The sequence below is a fragment of the Tachypleus tridentatus genome, unplaced genomic scaffold (genome assembly GCF_004210375.1).
Source record: "Tachypleus tridentatus isolate NWPU-2018 unplaced genomic scaffold, ASM421037v1 Hic_cluster_2, whole genome shotgun sequence".
Classification (NCBI taxonomy): Eukaryota; Metazoa; Arthropoda; class Merostomata; order Xiphosura; family Limulidae; genus Tachypleus; species Tachypleus tridentatus.
Genome location: NW_027467782.1, coordinates 5860759 through 5882240, shown reverse-complemented (window position 1 = coordinate 5882240; position 21482 = coordinate 5860759). Strand labels below are relative to the sequence as shown.

General features: G+C 32.8%; 1 protein-coding gene across 50 annotated transcripts in view; it reads left to right on the top strand.

The window, feature by feature from the left end:
• The window catches only part of LOC143242663 (dynein axonemal heavy chain 7-like), a 619118-nt gene that overhangs the window by 14349 nt on the left and 583287 nt on the right, over positions 1-21482 (top strand). For 27 of the 50 annotated variants that reach the window (XR_013023069.1, XR_013023067.1, XR_013023068.1 and 24 more), the window contains 6 exons: positions 563-746; positions 4217-4494; positions 12069-12280; positions 13079-13881; positions 15186-15317; positions 15780-15920. Coding sequence is in view for 2 of the 50 variants with exons in the window: in XM_076486140.1 (XP_076342255.1) it covers positions 563-746; positions 4217-4414 (382 nt within the window). In the remaining 48 variants the exon portion in view is untranslated. Of the gene's footprint in view, positions 1-562; positions 747-4216; positions 6206-7359; positions 7586-12068; positions 12281-13078; positions 13882-14226; positions 14305-15185; positions 15318-15779; positions 15921-21482 lie in introns of those variants that run through there. The other 23 variants (XR_013023090.1, XR_013023066.1, XR_013023089.1 and 20 more) reach the window with 12 other exon arrangements.

Below are 21482 nucleotides of genomic sequence, written 5' to 3'. Positions count from 1 at the left end.
AGTAACACCTCAGGTTTGATGTTTCATGTGACAGCTACCAGGTTTAATCAGAATTTAAAAAAATTAAAGATTGTTGTAAATAATAAATACTATGGGAAAGAAAGATATGTAGTATTTGTATACTTAATCATTCACATGTAAAATATAAGAAAATGAGTTCTTTAAGAAAGCAAGTTTTTATATCCTCAGTTTCAGAAAATGTGGGAAGACTAGGACATTTCTTAAAATTCTGTTTATAAAATATAGATTTGTAAATCCTTTTTTCCTTGTTATTATAATAACAACAGGAAAACAGAGAAATATAATATTATGTAGAATATAAGATAATGAGTTCTTTAAGAAAGCAAGTTTTTATATCCTCAGTTATAGAAAATGTGGGAAGATCAGAACATTCTAAAATAGATTTGTAAATCCTTTTTTCCTTGTTTATAAAATACAGATTTGTAAATCCAGTTATAGAAAATTTTTTGCTTGTTAGTATAATAACAATAGGTAAACTGAAAAGCATCAACTCAGATTGTGATGTTTACAACGTATTAATAAGTAGGTTTTCTTCTTTCAGGTGGTTTACAGCTGTACAAAACATAATTCATCATGGTATCAAGCAGAAGCATGTTCCGTCTCCCACTATTCAGCTTCATCTACAGTCTTTCTTTGACAATGCAGCAATGCTAATGACTCTGCAACTCCAATCTCTCTGCAAGGTGTTTATGGAAAAATACACTGAATTTTTATGCAGATCTAAGGTAGTTATGCCAATATTTGCCTGACATTTTAAAGAAAGATGTTTAATTTATCTTTAGAATAACATGGGTTGCCCTATTTCCTATTTGTAAATGCATAAACTTTACTACATTTTGTCTGTTATAAATACATAATTAATTTTACCAAAAGAATTGATTATCTGTAAAAGAAAGTTACCAGTAATACAAAAAATGTTTAAAAAATGTGTAACTATAGATTAAATGTTTTATTGACATCTCATTGAACTGAATGTGTTAAATACTGGACCTGGAGCATATAAAGTTGAATAACTCTGGAATTTACAATCATCTAAACTAAGACTGAAGTGAGAAACTGAGCAGTGGACACTTCAGAATAAAAGACTCATTGAATGATGAATGGATGCAAAGAAAATACAAAACACTCCTCATTTATGATCAACAATTTAAGCTGAACAATCAACCAACTACATCACTGCATCTCAAACTATGATTAACGGATCTTGCTTGAGATGGAAAAATGTGAAAATTTCATTCAGCAAATAAGTGAAGTGGAAGAGTAAATAGTGTTGATAAGATAAATGAAAACAGAAACTGAACCTGTTAGGAGTAAACCAACTTTCATAGCTCATTAAAGAGAATCTTCACATATGCAAAGCCACATGAAATTATTTCATAACAATAATTTGTACACAAATACTCCAGAGCTGATGAAGTGCTGTTGCCCAAAACATGGTATTCATGTTTTATCAATAAAGTTATTTTAAATTGTTGACTCTTTCAACATTACTTTATAATCTATTTTGCATTTGTTATTTTCTCACCTGTACAATTATTTTATTATTAGAACTAATCATTCCTTTATTATGTTATTGATGTAAATCAAAAAATGAGCAAAGGTTCTAAACCTGTCTCTCACTTGTGATATTAATAGTGTGACTGAATTGTATTTACAGTGACAATCTTCCATTCAGCTGCTCTTCTATCCAGTTAGGTAATTTTTTTCTAATACCTACAGAGATAATTCCTTTTAAATGTTTTATTTAGCACCTTGTCAAATGCTTTCTGAAGGTCAATATACCAAATCTACACTGTTATCCTCATCTACATAATCAGTAACCCTTTGAAATGACTTTGTAAAGCCTCTATTATCAGACTTTCTTAAATTTTTTTCACAACTGATGTAAGATTAATACACTTATAATCACTGGGAGAATTATTATCTCTCATGAAAAGAGGAGTGAAATATTAGCTAACTTACAATCCTTTGGCACCTGCCCACTATTCAAGAACTAACAAAAATAGTAGCAAGCAGCTTATATATCTAATCCTTAACCTCCTTCAAATTTCTTGGTAAATATCTAGCCCAGTAGCATTATCGTTCTTTAAACTGCTCAATGTTTTCTAAACAATCTCAGAATTAATGAATTCATCTTTTTCAACCTGTTCAAGATTAGGAATACCTTTTAAATATTCATTAATTAAAACTGAAGAAAAAACAAATTTAATAACCCAGCCTTCTCATAATCATTAAATATAGGCCGATCTCTATCAGTTCTAAAGGGTTTTACCTTATCTGAAGACTTTGTAATATTTCTTGAATATACAATGCTTTTCTTTAATTTTATCTCTTATACCCTTTGTGAACCAACCTGATTTTGTATTTGGAGCTACCCTTTTATTTCTAAAGGAATACATTTGTTTAATTATTTTCTCTGTATTTACCCCACAGACAATCCTATTCACATACTTTGTCAAGGAATCACCCATAACTACAATCTTCTTAGGTTATCATCCACATCCTTTTCTGTTTCTTTTGTTGACTTTCTCTTTAGTAGTTCCTTGTATATACAATTCAATGAATAAAATATTTTGTTCAATAGAACAGGCTCGTTACAGTTACCTCCACTGTATAATACTCTTCCTAACTTTCTGAAAATCATTGTTAGTTGATGTACCCTTTCTTATAAAAGCTTAAGCCCTTGCTGCCATCTCCCACAGTTTACACATCTCTTTATTTATAATAGTGATAGGCATAAGCCTCTTGTGTCTTTCTATTTTTTTTTAATCTTTTGAAATTCTTTTTTGAAGTGGTTAGCCTTAGCCAGTGGAAAGTTGCTACACAACATTTACCAACCCATTTACAATGTTTTGAGGTAAAACATCTGAATTATAAGATTCAAGTTATCGTTGTAGTCATCTTTGAATATCAAAGTTAATGTTAACTGACACTATCATACAACTCACATAAGATTTGCATTAAGAATAAAAGTAGAAAAACTTTAATTTACACACAAAGAGAAACAGTCCTAAAACATTTTTTCTGCATTTTCAAAAAAGGTTTACAAAGAAGTATACAAGTGCAAGAACCACAACACACTGCTGAGTATATATTCTTCAACATTAAAAAAAAGTTAAACTACAGTGATACAAACTAACAGCTTTCAGAGAAGAAGGAAAAACAGTTTTGGTTACTCTCCCAAAACATTTTTGTGTATACATGATTGTTTCTCTTGTGTGTTTTAATTCACATTTAACTTTTGTAAGCTTGATTAGCTTATAATTAGTAGGATTCATTTCTTTTTTGTTTTTTATTACTTTACCTAAAATAGCATAATTCTATGTATATTATGTAATTTCAATGACCAAGCTTGATTGCCTTGTAAAAGAACTTGTACCTTTAATACATCCCCATGTTATTTTCTAAAGTTTACCACAGAAAAGATATTTTCATTGTTTACAAAAAAACCAATGGAAAATTTCTTAAAAAATTACTTTAAACATTGGTTTTGTTGTTTATTTAGCATTGTAGAAAATTTACTTCCAAATATGGGCTAAATATACTTTTCTTTCTTCTTTGTGGATAAAAGTTAGTCAACTAATCTGAGTGTAATGTTCATGAGTTTTAGACATACACCTTAAATTACTGTAAATCATTTTGTACTGTTTGTGTTCATATGTGATGTTCATTACAGTATCAGAACTTTGTTTACCTTTTTATTAAGACTTTGATTATTACTTCAGATAAGATAAAATTTAAACTTTGATTATTACTCCACATAAGATAAAAATTAAAACCTATTAACTGTAAAATAATGCTTTTCATCACCACACATACATAAGTAGAAAATGAACCCAGCCATTTACTTGTACAGTTCAAATCCTTGGCTGTACAAAAATATATTTTATACAAATTGAGAGTTAAGTATGGTGAGCAGTTAGTTTTAGTTGATAAGTTCTGTATAACAGAGGACTGCATTTTAAAATACATGTTTGCATACCTATACAACCTTCATGCAGTTGTTTACTTGCTTGTCACAAAAAGAAAAAAAATGTTACAGATTAGTTAGAAAACATTAAAATATTTTCTAAACTTTTACAAATGTGTTTTTAGGCTTTGTAGAGTAGGTAAGATGCAACCATCCAGTATGTTGCACAAAAATATCTATTTCTCTTTAGAGTAAAATTTGTATACATGTCTTTTTTTGTTTCAGGAAAATCACATGTTTATTATAAAATTGGTTGCAGTTGGACAGCAGATCAAACTTGAACCAACTTACCATAATTTTGAAACAGTTTTGTTGGATATCTTGGATTCTTTGCTTCATTCTGTCAGAATAATTCCTCGAGTTGAAAATCATCTGAATACAGTATGTTTTGGCTCTCAAGTATTATCAAGACACAGATATTAACTGTTGTCAAAGAACAATTCCAGCATCTTCAGAAATACATGAACAACTTTAATAAGTATCTTTACATTTTAGATGGTGAGGTATGTTTTCAAGTTATTAAAGTAGGAAATTTATTTGCATCATTTGATCAGTGATCATGTTAAAATATAAAGAATTAACAGTTTTTTTCCATTATATTTAATCATTTTATATTTGATTATGATGGCTAACTATGGGATAATAGAAAAACTGCTTATGTTTGTGCTGCCTAACATGTTACTTCTAGTGGAGCAGCGAAGTGCAAAATTTAGTATGGACCCACAGCAATATTGTGCACAGGATGTACACTGTCCTTTTGAGACAAATTACAGATTAAAAACAAAAACTCTACATATGACTTATTTAGAAATGGGAATAATCATGCAGTCTCTAACTGAGTAGGCTTGAGTAATGTGCAGAATGGTTACAGTCATGCCAAAGCCATCCCATGCTTATGATATTCAAATATCTGATATATCTTCTCAGCACACGGGGAGAAGACACAGTAGTCCTTAGAAAGTAACATACAGCGATTAGATCCAAATGCAAGCCCACCAATATCACTCCTAGGAGGGTGCTAAGAGTACTTTCAGAGTTAAATAGATATCAGTAAAATAGTAGGTAAAATACATAGTGGCCAAGGGGGATAACATAGAGAACTAAGTTTATGTGCTGATCCATCAAGACTTTCTGTAGAGGCCCTGAAGGTGCATGCCAAGTGTAGGTGAGAAGTGTATATGCACAAACAGCATTTCTGCTTGATATATATATGTATGATAGATGTAGTAAACATTTAAGAGCATTTGTAAAATGGATAAGTTATTCTAAATATATTTATAATTACAAAACAAACCTCAGCAAAACTGACTGAATTCTAACTTTTAGCAGTCCCCAAACCCAGTGGGTCAGCAGTAACTTTATGGATTTAAATCTCTAAATTCATGAGTTCAATTCACTACAGTGGACAGAAAACACAGTCCAATGTGTAGGATTTTACTAAAACAACAATAAATTTTTACTACATTTCTTCATTAAAGCTTTTCTCCCCCCGCTAGTACAGCGGTATGTCTCCAGATTTACAAAGCTAAAATCAGGGGTTCAATTCCCCTCAGTGGGCTCATCAGATAGCCCAATGTGGCTTTGCTGTATGAAAACACACACACAAACTTTTTTTATGTATTCTCTTCAGAGGCCATTATTATTAGATATTTTTTTGCTATAATGTGTTTTTCTAGTTTAAGAATTTACTGAAGGCCTTTGTAAATAGAACATTGTGGAGACTTCAGGACCAATTAAATAATACTAAACATTTGCTAGATGTAAAGAAATATATGTTAATGAACCTCACAAGACAAATTAACAAGAATAATTAAATATTGTGTAAATGACAGCAATATAGCAGGTTAATGTAAAACAATATGAAGTTCTGCATTGGACTATGTTAGAAGACTATATTCTGAGAGTAAAAATTTTAAATACTTTTGTTACTTGATTTATTAAGTGGAATATTTAGTGTCTGATATTTGTGTCTGTGTTACTTAAGTGTTTTAAAACCAAAAAAATCATAATGTCATTTTGTTCATTAACACTACAATGTGATTGTGTTAGTAAACAATGCTCTGTGTCTTTAGAGAGTTTATTATGTAACTGTGTTGGTAAACTCTTGGTTACATAGTAATATTTGTATTATTTGATAATTGAGTTTAAAGCAGACAGTGTGATTGTATTAATAAACTGTACTTTAGCAATAAATAAGTGTTATTATATTATTAACATATTGTATTATATGTGTTGCATTGTTTTAATAATAATTATTCCAGTATGATCTCAAACACAGCTATATCACATTTCTTTTGCTCTTTGAGCATTGTTAAAAACTTTTCTCAATCAGTGCACCAGTCTATATACCCCTATCAATTTTGCACCATTTCTGAACATGTACATATCATGCGACTACTTTCCACCAACAGTATTGTGCTACCTATATTGAAGCAGCTTAGCTCTTTCTGCCATTCTCACTCAATCCTCACTTTTAAGAATTGGCAGATTCTGAAAGAAATACACAAGAAAAATGTTAACTTCTGATATGGTCTTACCTCCTTTCACACCTTCTCTATTGGTACAGCATTGTTTAGTTATGTTTTTTTGCATGCTACTGAAATATAAGAGATCTCATGAATTGCAAACATTGTGTCAACTATGCATTTCCTGTTACAGTCGAAAATGTTACTGTTAAACAGCTTCTCAGGAATCAGGTTAGACTTCATCTGTAAAGAAAGTTTTGTCTTAATTTGCAGGAAGCTACGTTTGTATGTTCAACAGTTATTTCTTCTTATTTTTCATGTGGCATTGTTTCTGAGAAAAAATACAATTAATGAGAAAATAATTTGGACTCTTTTTCTCCAGTAGCTTATTTTAATCTATTACACTGTACACTTCTTAAAGAGTTTTCACCTTCCACCCATTCCTGTACTGCAATGTCATTCACTTTGGTGGTGAATTGTTCTTCCTGTCCTTTATCCTGTTGCTTCCAGCTCTATCAGGGAATCCATGATAAGTATTTCAACATGAATGCTTCACACTTGGTTAATACACTTGTAGCTTGGCTCCAATACTTTTTGTGTGGCTTTGTCCTTATCTAAAAATGGAAGAATTAAGTATTTTGTGTCATCTCTGTTTAGACTTTGCTATGTTAGAAATTTATGTGTCATTTGTCATCTAAGTGTCTTTAGAGGCATTGCAAATGAGATATTGATTATTACTTTGTTGTTTTTCTTTGCATATTCATTAATATTAAATACTGTGTAGACTTAACAAATTTCAAGGGCTTGTTAGGTTATTTTTACTAAGTTCTTTAACTAAGTATGTTTAAATTGATTGCAAGTTACACATGATTACTACTTGTAACATCTTATTTGTTATTCCAGCTCTCAAATGGTGCAACAGTATGTCTGTGGATTTACAATATCAGAAACTGGGTTTCAATACTCATGGTGGACAGAGCATAGATAACCCATTGTGAAACTTTGTGCTTAACTTCAGACAAACAATTCTTATTATCTTTTCATAATTTTCTTCATCAATCTTAACTGTGTGCTTTATCATCTTAATTTTTGTTAGTGTAGGACTTAAATGTGTCCTTTTTTTTTAGGTTAATTTAGAGGATTTGTGAATTAATATTGATTCTTAATGTGTTTTCTAGGTAATTTTTATTGGTTTGCACATTTTTTTATTATTTTGTGGACTATGCCGATTTAGATGGTTTGTCTGATATTTATCAGTACTTTTTAAGCTATATATGTTTAAATAGCTTGTATGTCACATATCTTTACTAGTAACATGTAATTCACTAATCTATAAGAATGATATTTTTCATTGTTTTTATCTCCATGCTTTATTCTCATAATTTTCTTCAGTGTTTGATGTAATTATGTGTCCTTTGTCATCTAGATTACTTCAGATGAATTGTAAGTTAGATGTGGATTATTAATGTGTTTTCTAGGTAATCTTAATCATTTTGCACAGTTATTATTATTACATATTTTGTGGGCTAGATACACTTAGATGGTTGTCTATTTGATACTTATAAGTACTTTGCTAATTAGGTAGATTTAGATAATTTCTAGATTACATACCAGAAATAGGTACTTGATTGTTCTATTTGAATAAATGCTGTTGTTTTTTTGTAATTCTTCACTATGTGCCTTATCATACTAATTTTGTAAACTTAGAACTTAAATGTTTGTTTTGTTCCATCACTGACATGTTTTATTCTTTCCTGGTTACAGAGCTGAGCTTTGCTTTGGTTTCTTTTCTTATTTTCATGACACTAGTAATATCATTTTATCCTTGTAATCTACAGCTTGGAGTTCTTCTTTCCATATCACCATTCTCAAGTTTTGGCAGTTCATCAAGCTTTATCCTACTTTCTTCCTCTCTCTATCATGGAGTGGGTGGTAATGTTACATTCTGACATCTTCACTGTAGTAACTCGTATCACAGAGCCAGGAAGTAACAGTTCAAGGTCTCTGTGTTTTCAGATCCTAAATCTCTTTTCTGGGCCCACAATTACCACTTTGTGGTCTTCACTTGCCTTTTCTCCTAAATCTGGTAGTGGATTTTATCTCCTCCCAACAAGATTCTACATGTGGAATAGTCTCTTAATCTACAGGCCTGTAGGTGGATATGTTTTCAGTTGGAGATATCTCATTTATGCCTTTCTCCACTGGATCACCAAATTTCCTTTTCTTTCTTCTTCTGTTTATTATCCACTAACTTTGGGGGGTAGTCGTGTTCAGTCAAGTATGGAGAATTCTTCACAATTATGCTTAATATCTTATTTGATATTCTTTCAAGAGTTCTATTTTTATTCCAAACTACACTATGTCTTGTTTTACTAGTGGTTCTGTCTTGGCCAATATAACCATCATTCTCACTGCTCCAGCCTTTACTTGTGTAACCTTTGTCTACCCTTAAATCTGTATTCTGTTGATTTCAGTTATATATTGTTCGTCCAGATGTCACCACACTCTGCCTTCACACATGGCTTTTGTCAGGTGCATTGTTTCAGCCCAGGGATTGACTCCATGTGTTACATCTTTTTTTTTCTTGTACCCTTTCATGTCCATTTACCACATAGGTGAGAGTATACCTTAAGACTTTGATCTATTTGTTGTGAGTTTTTCCTTTCTACCCTTCTGTTCATTCTCTTTCATTGTTCTTCACCTGGTTGTTTGACAAAGGGTTCTCCACGTTGGTCATTTCTAGATATCTGATAGACTTGTCAAACACATTCCTTTTCTGCAGGTTTTGTCTTTCCCTTTCATTTCTCTCCATTTTATTATTTCAAGTCATGCATCCTCTATGTTCCTATAATATGGATGATTGGGATCTTTGTGTGATTCTTTACATCTTTACCATCCTTCCTTTGAACTTTCATTTTCATGTTCCATCATCCTCTTCCCCTCAAGATTTTATTTTCTTCTCCTCATTGCTTATGGAAATCACAAATTAGATATTTCTGTTTTCAATGTTACCTGCTTCTTCTACCATTTCTCTTATGTCATACTGCTTAACTGGTCTTTCATCCCTAAGATTTGTGCTGCTCATGGATGCTGTTTGACTATCACTTTCATCTTTCACTGGTGCTGATGCTGATTAACTTTTGTCTAGTTCTCTCCTTATGATTTTATGTGGTATTTCCTGACTACTTTTGAGGTTCAATTTCCCAACTTTTATACCCTGGAAACCTTTCATTTTTCATAATAACTCATTAGGCTGGTGTATTCTAACTCCTCCATGGAAGGCCCCCACCTCCACAATGTGTTTTCTCACCTTATTCATCATTTTGTCATATCTTTTTGCCTGGTCAGATATGCACTATTGACGTCATGATTACATTATAACACTCACTGTAGGAATGGGATGTTTCAACAAGACCACTTGTAGCATACCCTGTGGTATGTATATGTATATATCATTTGGAGACCATCACTCATGGACTTCCTGAGTAAAGCAGAAGGGGATTATCACCCATGCTTGCTGACCTTTTGATTGCATTAATTGGGAGTGATATGCTTTTAAAAGTAGGAATTAAAGATACCCATTGTACTTTCTCTAGTGTGATGGTCCTCTGGACTCCCCACCACATGTAATTCCCCCTTTTTTCTTTCAGTGTAACATGGGAGTTCTTACCCATTTCTTAGTTTCTGAAAAGATTGATCATGAGTGAGACTAGAAATTTACTTTACCAGTTAGAAGAGGGCAAGGCTGATCTGCCTTCTTCCATTTCCTCTGGATGCTTTTATCAGGTGGACTCCTGTCAAAATAAAGTAACAAATAGGTTAGAGCAGGCCCAGCCTATACAGAATCCTCCTCTTAAAACTAGGTGCAGGATGACACTCTCCTATTCTTATAGCTGTTTATGGTAGAGACTCCTATTCTCATTAATTCTGGTTGCAGGAGGTTCTTTTCCAGCTCCTACAATTGAGTTTGGGGGACTTCACCTGCTTCTCAGTGACAGATACAGGACATAAGTGCACTGTTCCTATGGTTGAGTAAGTGTTACAAATCTTCCTAATAATTCCAGATGCTGGATATCTCTTTCCTGTATTTATGACTGGGTAATGAACGATTTCTGTTCGTGACACTGGTTACAGATATTGCTTTGTTCATGAGGTTGATTTGAGGCAACCCTGTAATGCTAGTTTTGATGTATTATACTTCTTGTTCCTAATGTGGTTTTGGGAGTTTGTCCAGTTTCAGCCAGAAGCTAACTTCCACTTCTTAATTCCTGTATACTTATGATTAGGCTTGTTACGTATATATATAGATAACACAGTCCACGTGGCTTAGTCACGTTTATGTTTATGTCATAATTTATCTTTTTTCATCATCAACCTTCTAATGCCAAGGACAAGTCATGAAATCTCATTTGTCTGGTTGAGATTGCACGTGTATGTAGCTAATTCTGTTTATATTTTACTGTGGATTACACCTATGACAGATTCATTTCCTACATCATGAGCAAAGAGCATACCTGTTCCAGAAGTCAGTATGGTACCTCATAAGTGTGTTTCATTTTCATCTCAAAGCACATACATTCATTCAGGGGAGTCACTTTCCACTTGGTTCCCACATTGTATGCTAAAACTTTGCAGTGTTGAATTCAAGTTTTATATGAAAGGAGGTAAGACCATATTGAAGTTAACATATTTCATGCACTGAAAATGCATTTCTGATAGCTGCTTACTTCCTCTACCCTTGGCTGGTGTTCTTCTTTATAACCTGCCATGAAAGTGAGGATTGAATAACAATAGCAGAGGGAGGTAGCTGCACAAATGTAGGTGATGCAAAAAATTAGTGGAGAGTATTCACATGATATGTACATGTTGAGGTATCATGTGAAATTGGTGAAGTATATTAACTGGCAGGCTGATCATGAAAATGTTTTACAATGCTTAGAGGGCAGAAAAAGGTTGAGATAGCTTTATGTAAGACGAAGTAAGTACCTATTTATAATACATTTTCAGTGTATGAAAATGTCAACTTCTGAACTTTAAAAAAAAATTTTTTTGCATTTTGAATTTATAATTCTGTGTCTAAGGTTTACCAAACTCACTTGTATTATTGATTCAAAAAACTATTTTTCTTTCTTTGATATAGTAAAACTTTTGCAATAAGTCATATTCATGCTTTTTTTTGCAAAGTTTTCCTGTAAAGATAAATTCTCTTCATTTACATTATTAGACGTATATAAATACTTTTAATTTGATATTTTATTAAGTTTATTAGATATTAAATTTTTCCATCGAAACCTTCTAGTTCTTTTTCCACTGAAATTTCAAGAACCTTGTTATGTGATATGCAGGTCTTTGATTTGCACTACCTAACACTGTTTGAACTTATTTTTAAGAACTTCATTCATTGAAGTGTTCAGTTAGAGATGTTAGTAAAGAAAAGAAGGAGGTCCTAATTCTAAAATAGTTTTTGCTATCCTAAAATATGTTTTAAATCTGTAAATTTTGTTCAAAAACAGTTTTATGATAACATTTTTTATGTATTTTTAGTTTATTATTTTTTATTTCCCAATAATGCATCTTCATTAGACTGAAAAAATCACTGTTTAATATGTTAGAGTGAGAGCAGCTTTGTAGTATGGAGAAAACAGGTTTATGAGTATAAATCATGGATCAACAAATTTATGTACACTGCAGACAAAATTGTTGATCTTGGAATGTTCCAGTTGGATTTTCGGGAACATTATGAGTCTTTAGCTAGTCAAACAGAGATCCTTTTGGAAAAGTTATTGAATAACATCTCAAATGAGCACCAGGAAGAAAGTAAAAGGTAACACCATAAAAAATTTAAGCACAGACTTTTTTAATGTTATAAATTCTAATCTAATCAGTTTATCAACAAAAAGCATAAAATGAGAGGGTATTAGATACATACTGTTAATTTAAAAAGTGTGTAGCATTTTTTTATTGCACAGTAAATATTAATTTACACTAATAAGTACCTTCACAGTTATGTCATCTAATATATTATCTTATCTACTTGATAATAGTCATTTTATAAATTTATTAAAATATTTTAAAGTTGATAACCTATCCTGACATAAAAAAGATAACAAATAAAAAATGATGCATAAGTTGTTAAGTTGTATTTTTGTAAAATCTATTAAACAGAAGGAAGTATATATAGAAGGAAGTAGGAATCTATTGTTTATTGGGTTATTATTCTCTACAAATATTCAAAAGAGCTAAAAGGTAACACTGATAATTTGTGAAAGACAATTTTAAAACATATCTGACCCTTACAAAAATTATGTATGTTATAGTCAAAAGCCAACTAGTTTAGAACTACATCAGTTATTACAGATCATAATTAAAATAAAATGCCTTAATGAAAGTCAACCAGTATAAAAAAAATTGTAAAATTTACTTACTGTTGTAAATCAATGAACTAGAAAATGAAATCCTAAAATCATTAGATTGTATTGAGTCATTTGTAGTACTCTTGCTATTTATGATTTTTGTTGATATAGAACTGAAACTTCTTTTAACTAATAAAGTCTTATTTCCTAGTAATAACTATAACCATTTTCGTTTGTTTATTTATATCACTTCTATTCTTCACCTTCAGGTTTTCACCCTAATAAACAAAATATTAGACTTACACGATGACTGGAAATTCTGTACAATTGAGAAAAGCCTTACTATTATTGTTGGATTAACATGTTCATCACCAATGAAGTACTAATGAGTCATTTCTATTAATCAGGCACTAATGATGTGTTAACACATCAATCAGCAAAGATGCTATAACTGTGTGTAAGCAAACAGATAAACAGTCCTTTAGTATTGTACAATGATCATGCATGTGTGTTTCCCTCTTTCAATTAGTAGAAAGTATTTTTTACTAAAATTTCAGTTCACATGACCTGAGATTTCTGCAGTGCCTTGTTTTGATTACTATTATGGCAACAAGATAGCAAAGTTGTTTAGAGTTTTACTCTGAATGAAACTGCAAGTAATTTACAAAATTCCAATGCACAGTCATTTGAAGAGGATGAAGTAGGTAGTAATTATGAACCCGGTGCTTGTGAGCCTGATGATTCAAGAGGACTGGAGTGTAAATACTAGGTTTTTTTCCAAACTGCTTCATTCATGGCAGATACAATAACCCAGACACTGACAGTGCACTGGAATACTGGTATAAACTGACAGGTGGCTGATTGTTCGAGCTAAATGTATCAGTCCAACTAATATTTATTTTATTGCATAGCCTCAACTGGTTACAGGTTTGCTACAAGAGGCTGTTCCAGTTGGAATATTCAAACTGCTTATTGTGGAGGATTTTTTGAATAGGATGGTTGCTGAAAGGAATAAGTTTGCTGAACAGCTATTGGAATTGAACTTCCTGTTTTTAATGCCTCTTTGACACAAGTAAGAAATAGGAGTCACTGTACATTATTGGCTTAGTGTATGAGATATAATTACTGTAGCAGTAAGTGTATGAAACCACGTTACACTGTGTACACTGTATTCACTAAAGGTTAAAATACCTGTGTTTGCACATATGATTGACACACAAGAACACCAAGAAGTAATGATTTATTGTTAAAGAAAATACACTTTAATTATACAGATGTGAAAAAACTAAACACTTAAGAGAAATTGTTTGATTGCTCTATATATTTAACATGCAGTTTTTGAGTTTTCTTCATAAATGCCTACTTTTATTTAATTTTAACTAACATGGCACAACATGTATAAGTTTTTATCTTGTAGGATTTGTGATGAGTACAAACACATTGTAGATAAAGCTTTAACCATTCCAAAAGCACTCAGGAGTTGATGAACTCTAAGGTAAGAAATGAAAATAATATTGACATTTATTACGTATGTTACATATTATACTTTATCTATTAGTCTACAACTAATTACGTTACATACATTACATATTACGATTTCAAATAACTAGACATTTTAATTTTAATTTAGAAGATAATTAAATGTCACAATGTATTAAATTTACAATATTTGCCAACAGGATTAATACACACAAGTTTCTTAACACAAACCAATTTTGACATACAAAAAAACAATACAATTTATAATAACAGTTATTAAAAATAATTATGAGAAATAATTATTTATATACTAAAATTTTACAAACTCACAAACAATATTCAGTCTTCTTTCTTGTCTGAAACTGGATATTTCATTAATAGTCCAGGCCCACAACGAATAAATTAGTTTTATGTTGATACACATGCATTTCATTTGAGAGGAATGCTAGCTAACTCTATTTGTGGTTAAAGTAAGCTGCAAAAAATTAATTTTTTTTTGTAACATAGTTGATGGTCGTTCTCAATTTTTTTAAGTACAGATATAATCATATACATGTGTATGTGTGTGTATTGTTTTCTTAAAGACAAATACACATAAAGATAGATATATACATGAAAAAAATCTAAAAAGGACTATGTTTGAAATGATAGTGTAAAAGAAACGTGTTATACTAAGGAGTAATGTTTACTGTGTTTTAGAAAACTTAAAGGTAATGTTTCACAAATGTAAAAAAAGGTTTGATAAAATATTTTATCAAATTAATTATATTCTAATAATTTTTCTTTGTTAAATATTACTTTTATTTTATGATAAACACTATATATACCTTTATATTTCATATACTATATATTTCAAATTGTGAAGTATTTTCACTTTTTTATTTTTCATTTTTACAGAGAGTGGGAACACAAGTTGTTGATGTTAGGAGAGATAATTGATGAGTGGTTAAAAGTTCAAGCTACATGGCTATATTTAGAGCCAATCTTTAGTTCCCCTGATATTATGGCTCAAATGCCAGAGGAGGGAAGGTATGCACTACAACTATTTTAATATTTCCTCAATGTTTTTAGAATTTGTATAAGTAGTATTTTATTGCTTGTGTGAAGACAATTTATATATTATTGTTTTATCTCTGACTTTTTTATTCTCTTTATATACATATTTATGTATATAGCTTAGTATTTTAAACATCAAATATAATTATTAGTGCTTTGTGTAATTCAATTATCTTCTTATACTTATTAGTTGAAATAGAAAAATGTAGTTGTGATAAAAATAAAATGCAGTTATTAAAAACGTTCCATACAGGAAAGAAATACAAATAGAAAACATATTTTTATTTGTTTAAATCTATTGTTACGGGTAGCACCACCTTTTAAATAATTTTGTGGTACATTTAAACTTTAAATGTGTTCCAACATCTTAGATGTTTTTTTTAAATAATTGTTTGAATAATTACATCATCTTAATACTCTTATCATACAATACAGATGATTCACAACTGTAGACAAGAACTGGAGAGACACCATGAAAGCTGCTGTTTTAGACAGACATGTACTGGCAGTTCTCCAGGTTGAAAAAATTTAGAGAAACTAAAGAAATCCAGTGAGTTGTTGGAACTGATTCAAAAGGTAAAATTGCAGTCCTTTTTGTTGAAACTGTTTAATCTCATTCAGAAGATAACTTTAGTATACTCAATGGCAGTTTTCACCTCTGGGATGTTCCCCATCATAAATTTAAAAAAGTATCTATAAAAATATTCAAGAAAACAAAATGGTCATAAATTTTCACTACCTAACTTAAATAAAGATATATACACATATAAATCAAATAAACAAAATAGGGAATTGTTTTTTTGATTTGTTTATATTTTATAACGTTAATATGTCCTGCTAAGCACTCAGCTGTTGTCACCTTCACTTCACCACTGATATATAATTTTTATAGAAGTCTGGCCAACTGTTAGGAATACCCTCCTTACATTCACTTCATTGCTAACTTTTACTCCAACTTTCACACTTCACATCTCTAAGCAAATTGCTAACATAAATGCACATGCCACTCATGTGCTAGATGCCATTTGTGGACCACTCCACTTTTTCATGTGTAATTGCTTAGTTTTATATTTTGCTTTCCACAACATTTCAGTTAATGACATAATTGTTTTGCTATTATCAATGTGTTTTAAGTAAAGTTTTGTGTATATTTTACTTTTAAAATCAACAAAGTGGATTGCATATTTCCAAATAAGCTCAGTAAATTCACATTATTATTGCACTTGTGTTTAATTAAACCATCATTTTCTGAACTGTATTATATTAACCCTGATAAATATTTTAGATAGATCACACTGTTCACAATAATACATTCATTAATATAAAAATGTCTTACTTCTGAGACCATACCTACCTTCTCACACAGAAAGCAATCTTTCTTGTGCATCTGCCTGAGAGATTTGCATTCCACAATTCTTTAAACAACTTCAACCAACACTCACTAGATTTCTCATGATTTTCACCATTACATAATGATGTTATTATGTAATAAAAGCCCTCCACTAATATGAGCATGACATAATCTTCCTGTGCACTGAGATTTTCCACTGAGATTCTTCATTAATCTTCCTTAGCACTGTGTGTATTTGATGTATTTTGTTGTATTCATAACTTACAGAGGTTTGCAATCTAATAAAGGAACTTTGTTTTCTTTAGTTTATCAAACTATGAACTTTCAAGTTCATGCAACTTTGGCATCTGCTGAGATGAGGAATAACCTTGCAATTGTCAATTTCTTAATTTGGCTACTGAAAACATGTTAAACATAAATGGCATGATAGCCATTGTGCATAGGGTAGTAGGTTTTATTATGCAGCCATGAATTATTTCCCCCTCATTTTGAGAAGGAATATGATGAGAAAGACAACTTTTACTGTTTGTCTCCCCCCTTCTGGTTATGCTCTCTTGTCGTTGAGGAGAATTTTTAGACATCCTCATGCTATTTGGACCTTATCACTCTATCTCTCATTCCATTGTCTTACTATATTTCCCATTCTCTACATCACAACTCCCAACTTAAATAATTTTGATTCTTTTTCTATCTTCTGAAAATTATGTTAATAATATTGCTTCCTTTATAGATCTACCCCATGTCAGTGATCTTATTTCTTGTCCTTGCTTTCTAATTCCTTTATCATGGCCTACAGTTAACTGAACTTCCTCCTTCTAGAGTCATAGACCTTGAAATCTTTTTTGCCTGTTTGGGAGCAAGCCCACTGAGGTCGATTTCACTCTCCAGTGCTTAGTTCTCTTGTCTTTGCTTAATACTACTTTCTGTGTTTTATTACCTTTCCTCTCTTCACTTCATGTAAGAGACAATTCATCGAGCCCTACTTGAATTTTCTGGCAATTCCTGTTCCCTTCTCCTTTCTGCCATAGACTGTACTACTACTCTTTCCCTGTTTACTTGTTTCATTATACTCCTCCCACTTCCTATATTTTACCCCTTTTCCTATTTTATCCTTTTGCTCAATACTCTTCAGCCCAGTGTCAGACTTTCTGGATTCATCAATGACAATGGAGCAGATTCAGTTGTCATGGGGGCTGGTCTTTGTGATATGCACATCTTTGTTAACAACTATCTGCAGTTAGATGGGTCATACTTGTTAGTTTTCATGGACTGTCCTTTCAATTCTTCTCTCAGTTAATAGCTGGTTAACTTCACTTCTCTCTCAAATTACATCTATCTTCAATATCTGGAAGTCACTGTGCCAGATCTGTTGCACAAACAAGTCATAGAGAGGGTCTTACTTTCACCTGTTTGTGGTCCCCAATAAAACTGGGGACTGGAGGCTGGTAATCTACCTTTCCACTTTCATCTGCTAGGTGGTCATCCCTCATTTTGCATGGAAAATTTCTTTACTCTTTGTTGGTTCTTTTTCCTTGGACTTTGGATGAGCAAGAGTGACATCTCAGATATGTTTCTTCATATTCCCAATGCTGAGTCTTAAAAATATTTCAAATTTGTTTCTTGAAATCATTCCTTCCAGTTCAGCGATCCTTTTTTCTTTTAGCATTGCATTGACCTCCTATGTCTTTAACAGAACAGTCAAGGCTTTTGTGTACCATCTGAAAGAACTTGCTCTATGATTTTCATTATTACATGAATGATTGGCTTCTTCTGTCCCATTAACAGGAGAAGTCTTACCTTCATACTTTCCTTCTGTAGGAAACTGTCTTTGTAGGATGGCTTGCCAAGACTTCTAAATGCTTTCTTATCCCATCAAATACCTTGTTTTTCTGGGAGTATTTTTCAACTTCTTTCTCAGCTGGGCTGAATCTTACCCTGTCTATCTGCAAATGATGGAACATTCTCTCACTGGGATGTGAGTCTGTCCTACTCGTGTTGCCTGAGAGACTCTATTGTCTTTAGTAACTATAGCTTTCCTGAAACTGTTTATTCTACTGGGCCATGCTCATATCAACCATCTCTGAATGCCCTTGTGCAACCAGTGTAATGAATCACAGGAACCTTTGGGCCTACTGTTTCTCTTCTCACAGACATTTTTGAGTGGCTGTCTACCACTTCGATACCACTATAAATGTGCACCTACTTCCACCCAAATTTTTCTTATGCCTTTTTCACCAATATATTCTTACTAGGAAGAGAGGCATCTCTGAATGACAACCTTATGTTGAACACTCTGATCAAGGATGTATCTTGACTTCAGCTTAATGTACTCAAACTTTTGGCAGTACTTTGGGCAAGTTCCCATTTTCTACCCCTCCTGTTGGATCATTTAGTTATGGTTCACTCTTTAAACTTCACAGTCATATCTTATATCAAGTGTCAGAAAAGTATCAGATCCAGGACTCTTTGTTTTCAAACCCTATACCTTCTTTTTCGTGTGTCACTTCTCAATACATTTGCCTTATTGTCTGTCATGTACTATATGTTGTAAACCTCAATGTAGGCCATATATCTTGACCAGACTTTGTTCTGCCCCATGGAATAGTTTATTGACTTTGGGTTTTCAGATGAGCGAGCTCTCTCCTGGGAGTCTATGCATCTGTGCTTTTGCCACACCTCCATGATTTTATTATGGGCCCTTGTGGCACCTCTTTGACTGACTCATCACTGGTTTTCTTTTTTGCCTTCTGTCTTGCTATTTCCCTCTTTTCCTTCCTCTCACACCTTCTTTCTTGCTGCAACATGTTGCTATTTGATTTCATACTTGGGATTTATCCAATCCATTACCTGTCAAACCAGCCATTCTTATATGGTGATCTTTTTCCTGTCTTATTCTTGTTGCTTATCTACCCTGTCTATCTACCAGTGTAATAGTGTTTTTCATTCTGACCTATTCATCACCATCTTCATCCTGACTGTCTCATTGTTGGCTATCTCTCTTTTTTTACAATATTTTTCAACAAAGGGTTGGCTCTCTCTACCATTGTTGGTCATTAGGCTGCCTTGTCTACCACCCATTATCTTTCCTGATTTTGCAAGGTACTGTCTTCCCCAGTTCTATCCATATTTTTCCTCTCCTTCCATAGATATCCCTGCCCTGTTCCCTTGCTCAGTTTGGACCTTAATAATCGTGCATACTCTTACCCAGTTTCTCTGAGCCAATGGTCGCCTACTCCTGATATTAAATTTCCCTACAGTTCTATTTCCTCTTACTCCTTCCCTTAGGTCACCACCTCTCAGACTTCTATGCTTTGAACTCTTTCCATACCCTTTTCTATCCTCCATATCTTTTACTTTATCGTGTCTGGTCTCTTTTCTTTCTAAGACTTCAGCATTTGGGAAGGTGATTCCTCCTTCTCCCATACTTCCCTTCCATTTCACAACTCCATGCTCAATCTGACTTGTGTCTTCTGTCGCATTCTGTTTATGCTGTATCTTGCTACCTAGCCTACATCTCATAATTTCCTGGCTCCCTTCTTCACTTCTTTCTTCCCTGGGATTTTCTTCTTTGAGGGACTTATCACTATCTAAACTTACAGGCTTAGTTTGTCAACTGCTGTTGTTGGTCTACTTTTCATTGGATGTCAATACCTGCAGGCTGTTCCATATTTCTTCTCATCAAATCTCCCATCTCACCCATTCTTTTGCCTCTTGTTTTTGATGGCTACTTGATGACATTTTACAGACTGGCATGTGGACTACATCTTCCACTTTCATCACACACTATCTTCATCACCTGGCTGTCTCATCTCATGTGAGTTACTGCCTATTCCAGTCTGTTATCTTCCAATCTACTTACCATCCTTAGTCAGATGAATACATTTTCTCTATTTTACAGGATTCTGTAAAGTGGCTCACGGTGCCACTCAGAGTACTTTTATTTCTCAAAATTTTGCACAAGTAGTATCCCACAAGTATATCCATGTGAAGCTCCTGCTATTGGGTGTCACACTCCATGAGTTTCTTTGGGTGCTCTCTGAATGGAGCTGAAATAGGTAAATCTTGCACCAGTCCCTTCACTATATTAATGTGGGATTTTAGTTTTTGTGTGATTAAATGTATATCATCTTGAAAGTTACCATAGTGGTTAAAAAAGTCCAGATGAAAATGTATTTGTTATTGCAATAATAGCAACAATTTGACTTTGTAATAATTAATATAATTAATTTTTTGCATCATTCAAATCATTAAGTTATGAGACTAATTATATCACCTGTCAGCTGGAATTAATGTGTATATATACATATACACGCTCCCCCCGCTAGTCCAGCAGTATGTCTCCGGATTTACACCGCTAACATCAGGGGTTCGATTCCACTCAGTGGGCCGAGAAATTGTCCTCCTGGTTGGGGGTTGTGCAGTAGGCTAACAATTGTTGTTGTTGTTGTTTTTGAATTTCGCACAAAGTTACTTGAGGGTTATCTGTGCTAGTCGTCCCTAATTTAGCAGTGTAAGATTAGAGTGAAGGCAGCAAGTCATCACCACCCACCGCCCAGTCTTGGGTTACTCTGTTACCAACGGATAGTGGGATTGACCGTCACATTATAAAGCCCCCACGGCTGAAAGGGCGAGCATGTTTGGCACGACGGGGATGCGAACCCGCGACCCTCAGATTACAAGTCGCACGCTTTAACGCGCTTGGCCATGCCGGGCCGTAGGCTAACAACCTACTCACTAAAAAACCAAGTCTGTTTTGAAACCGCAGAGTTTGCGGCCCTCTGTTCCTT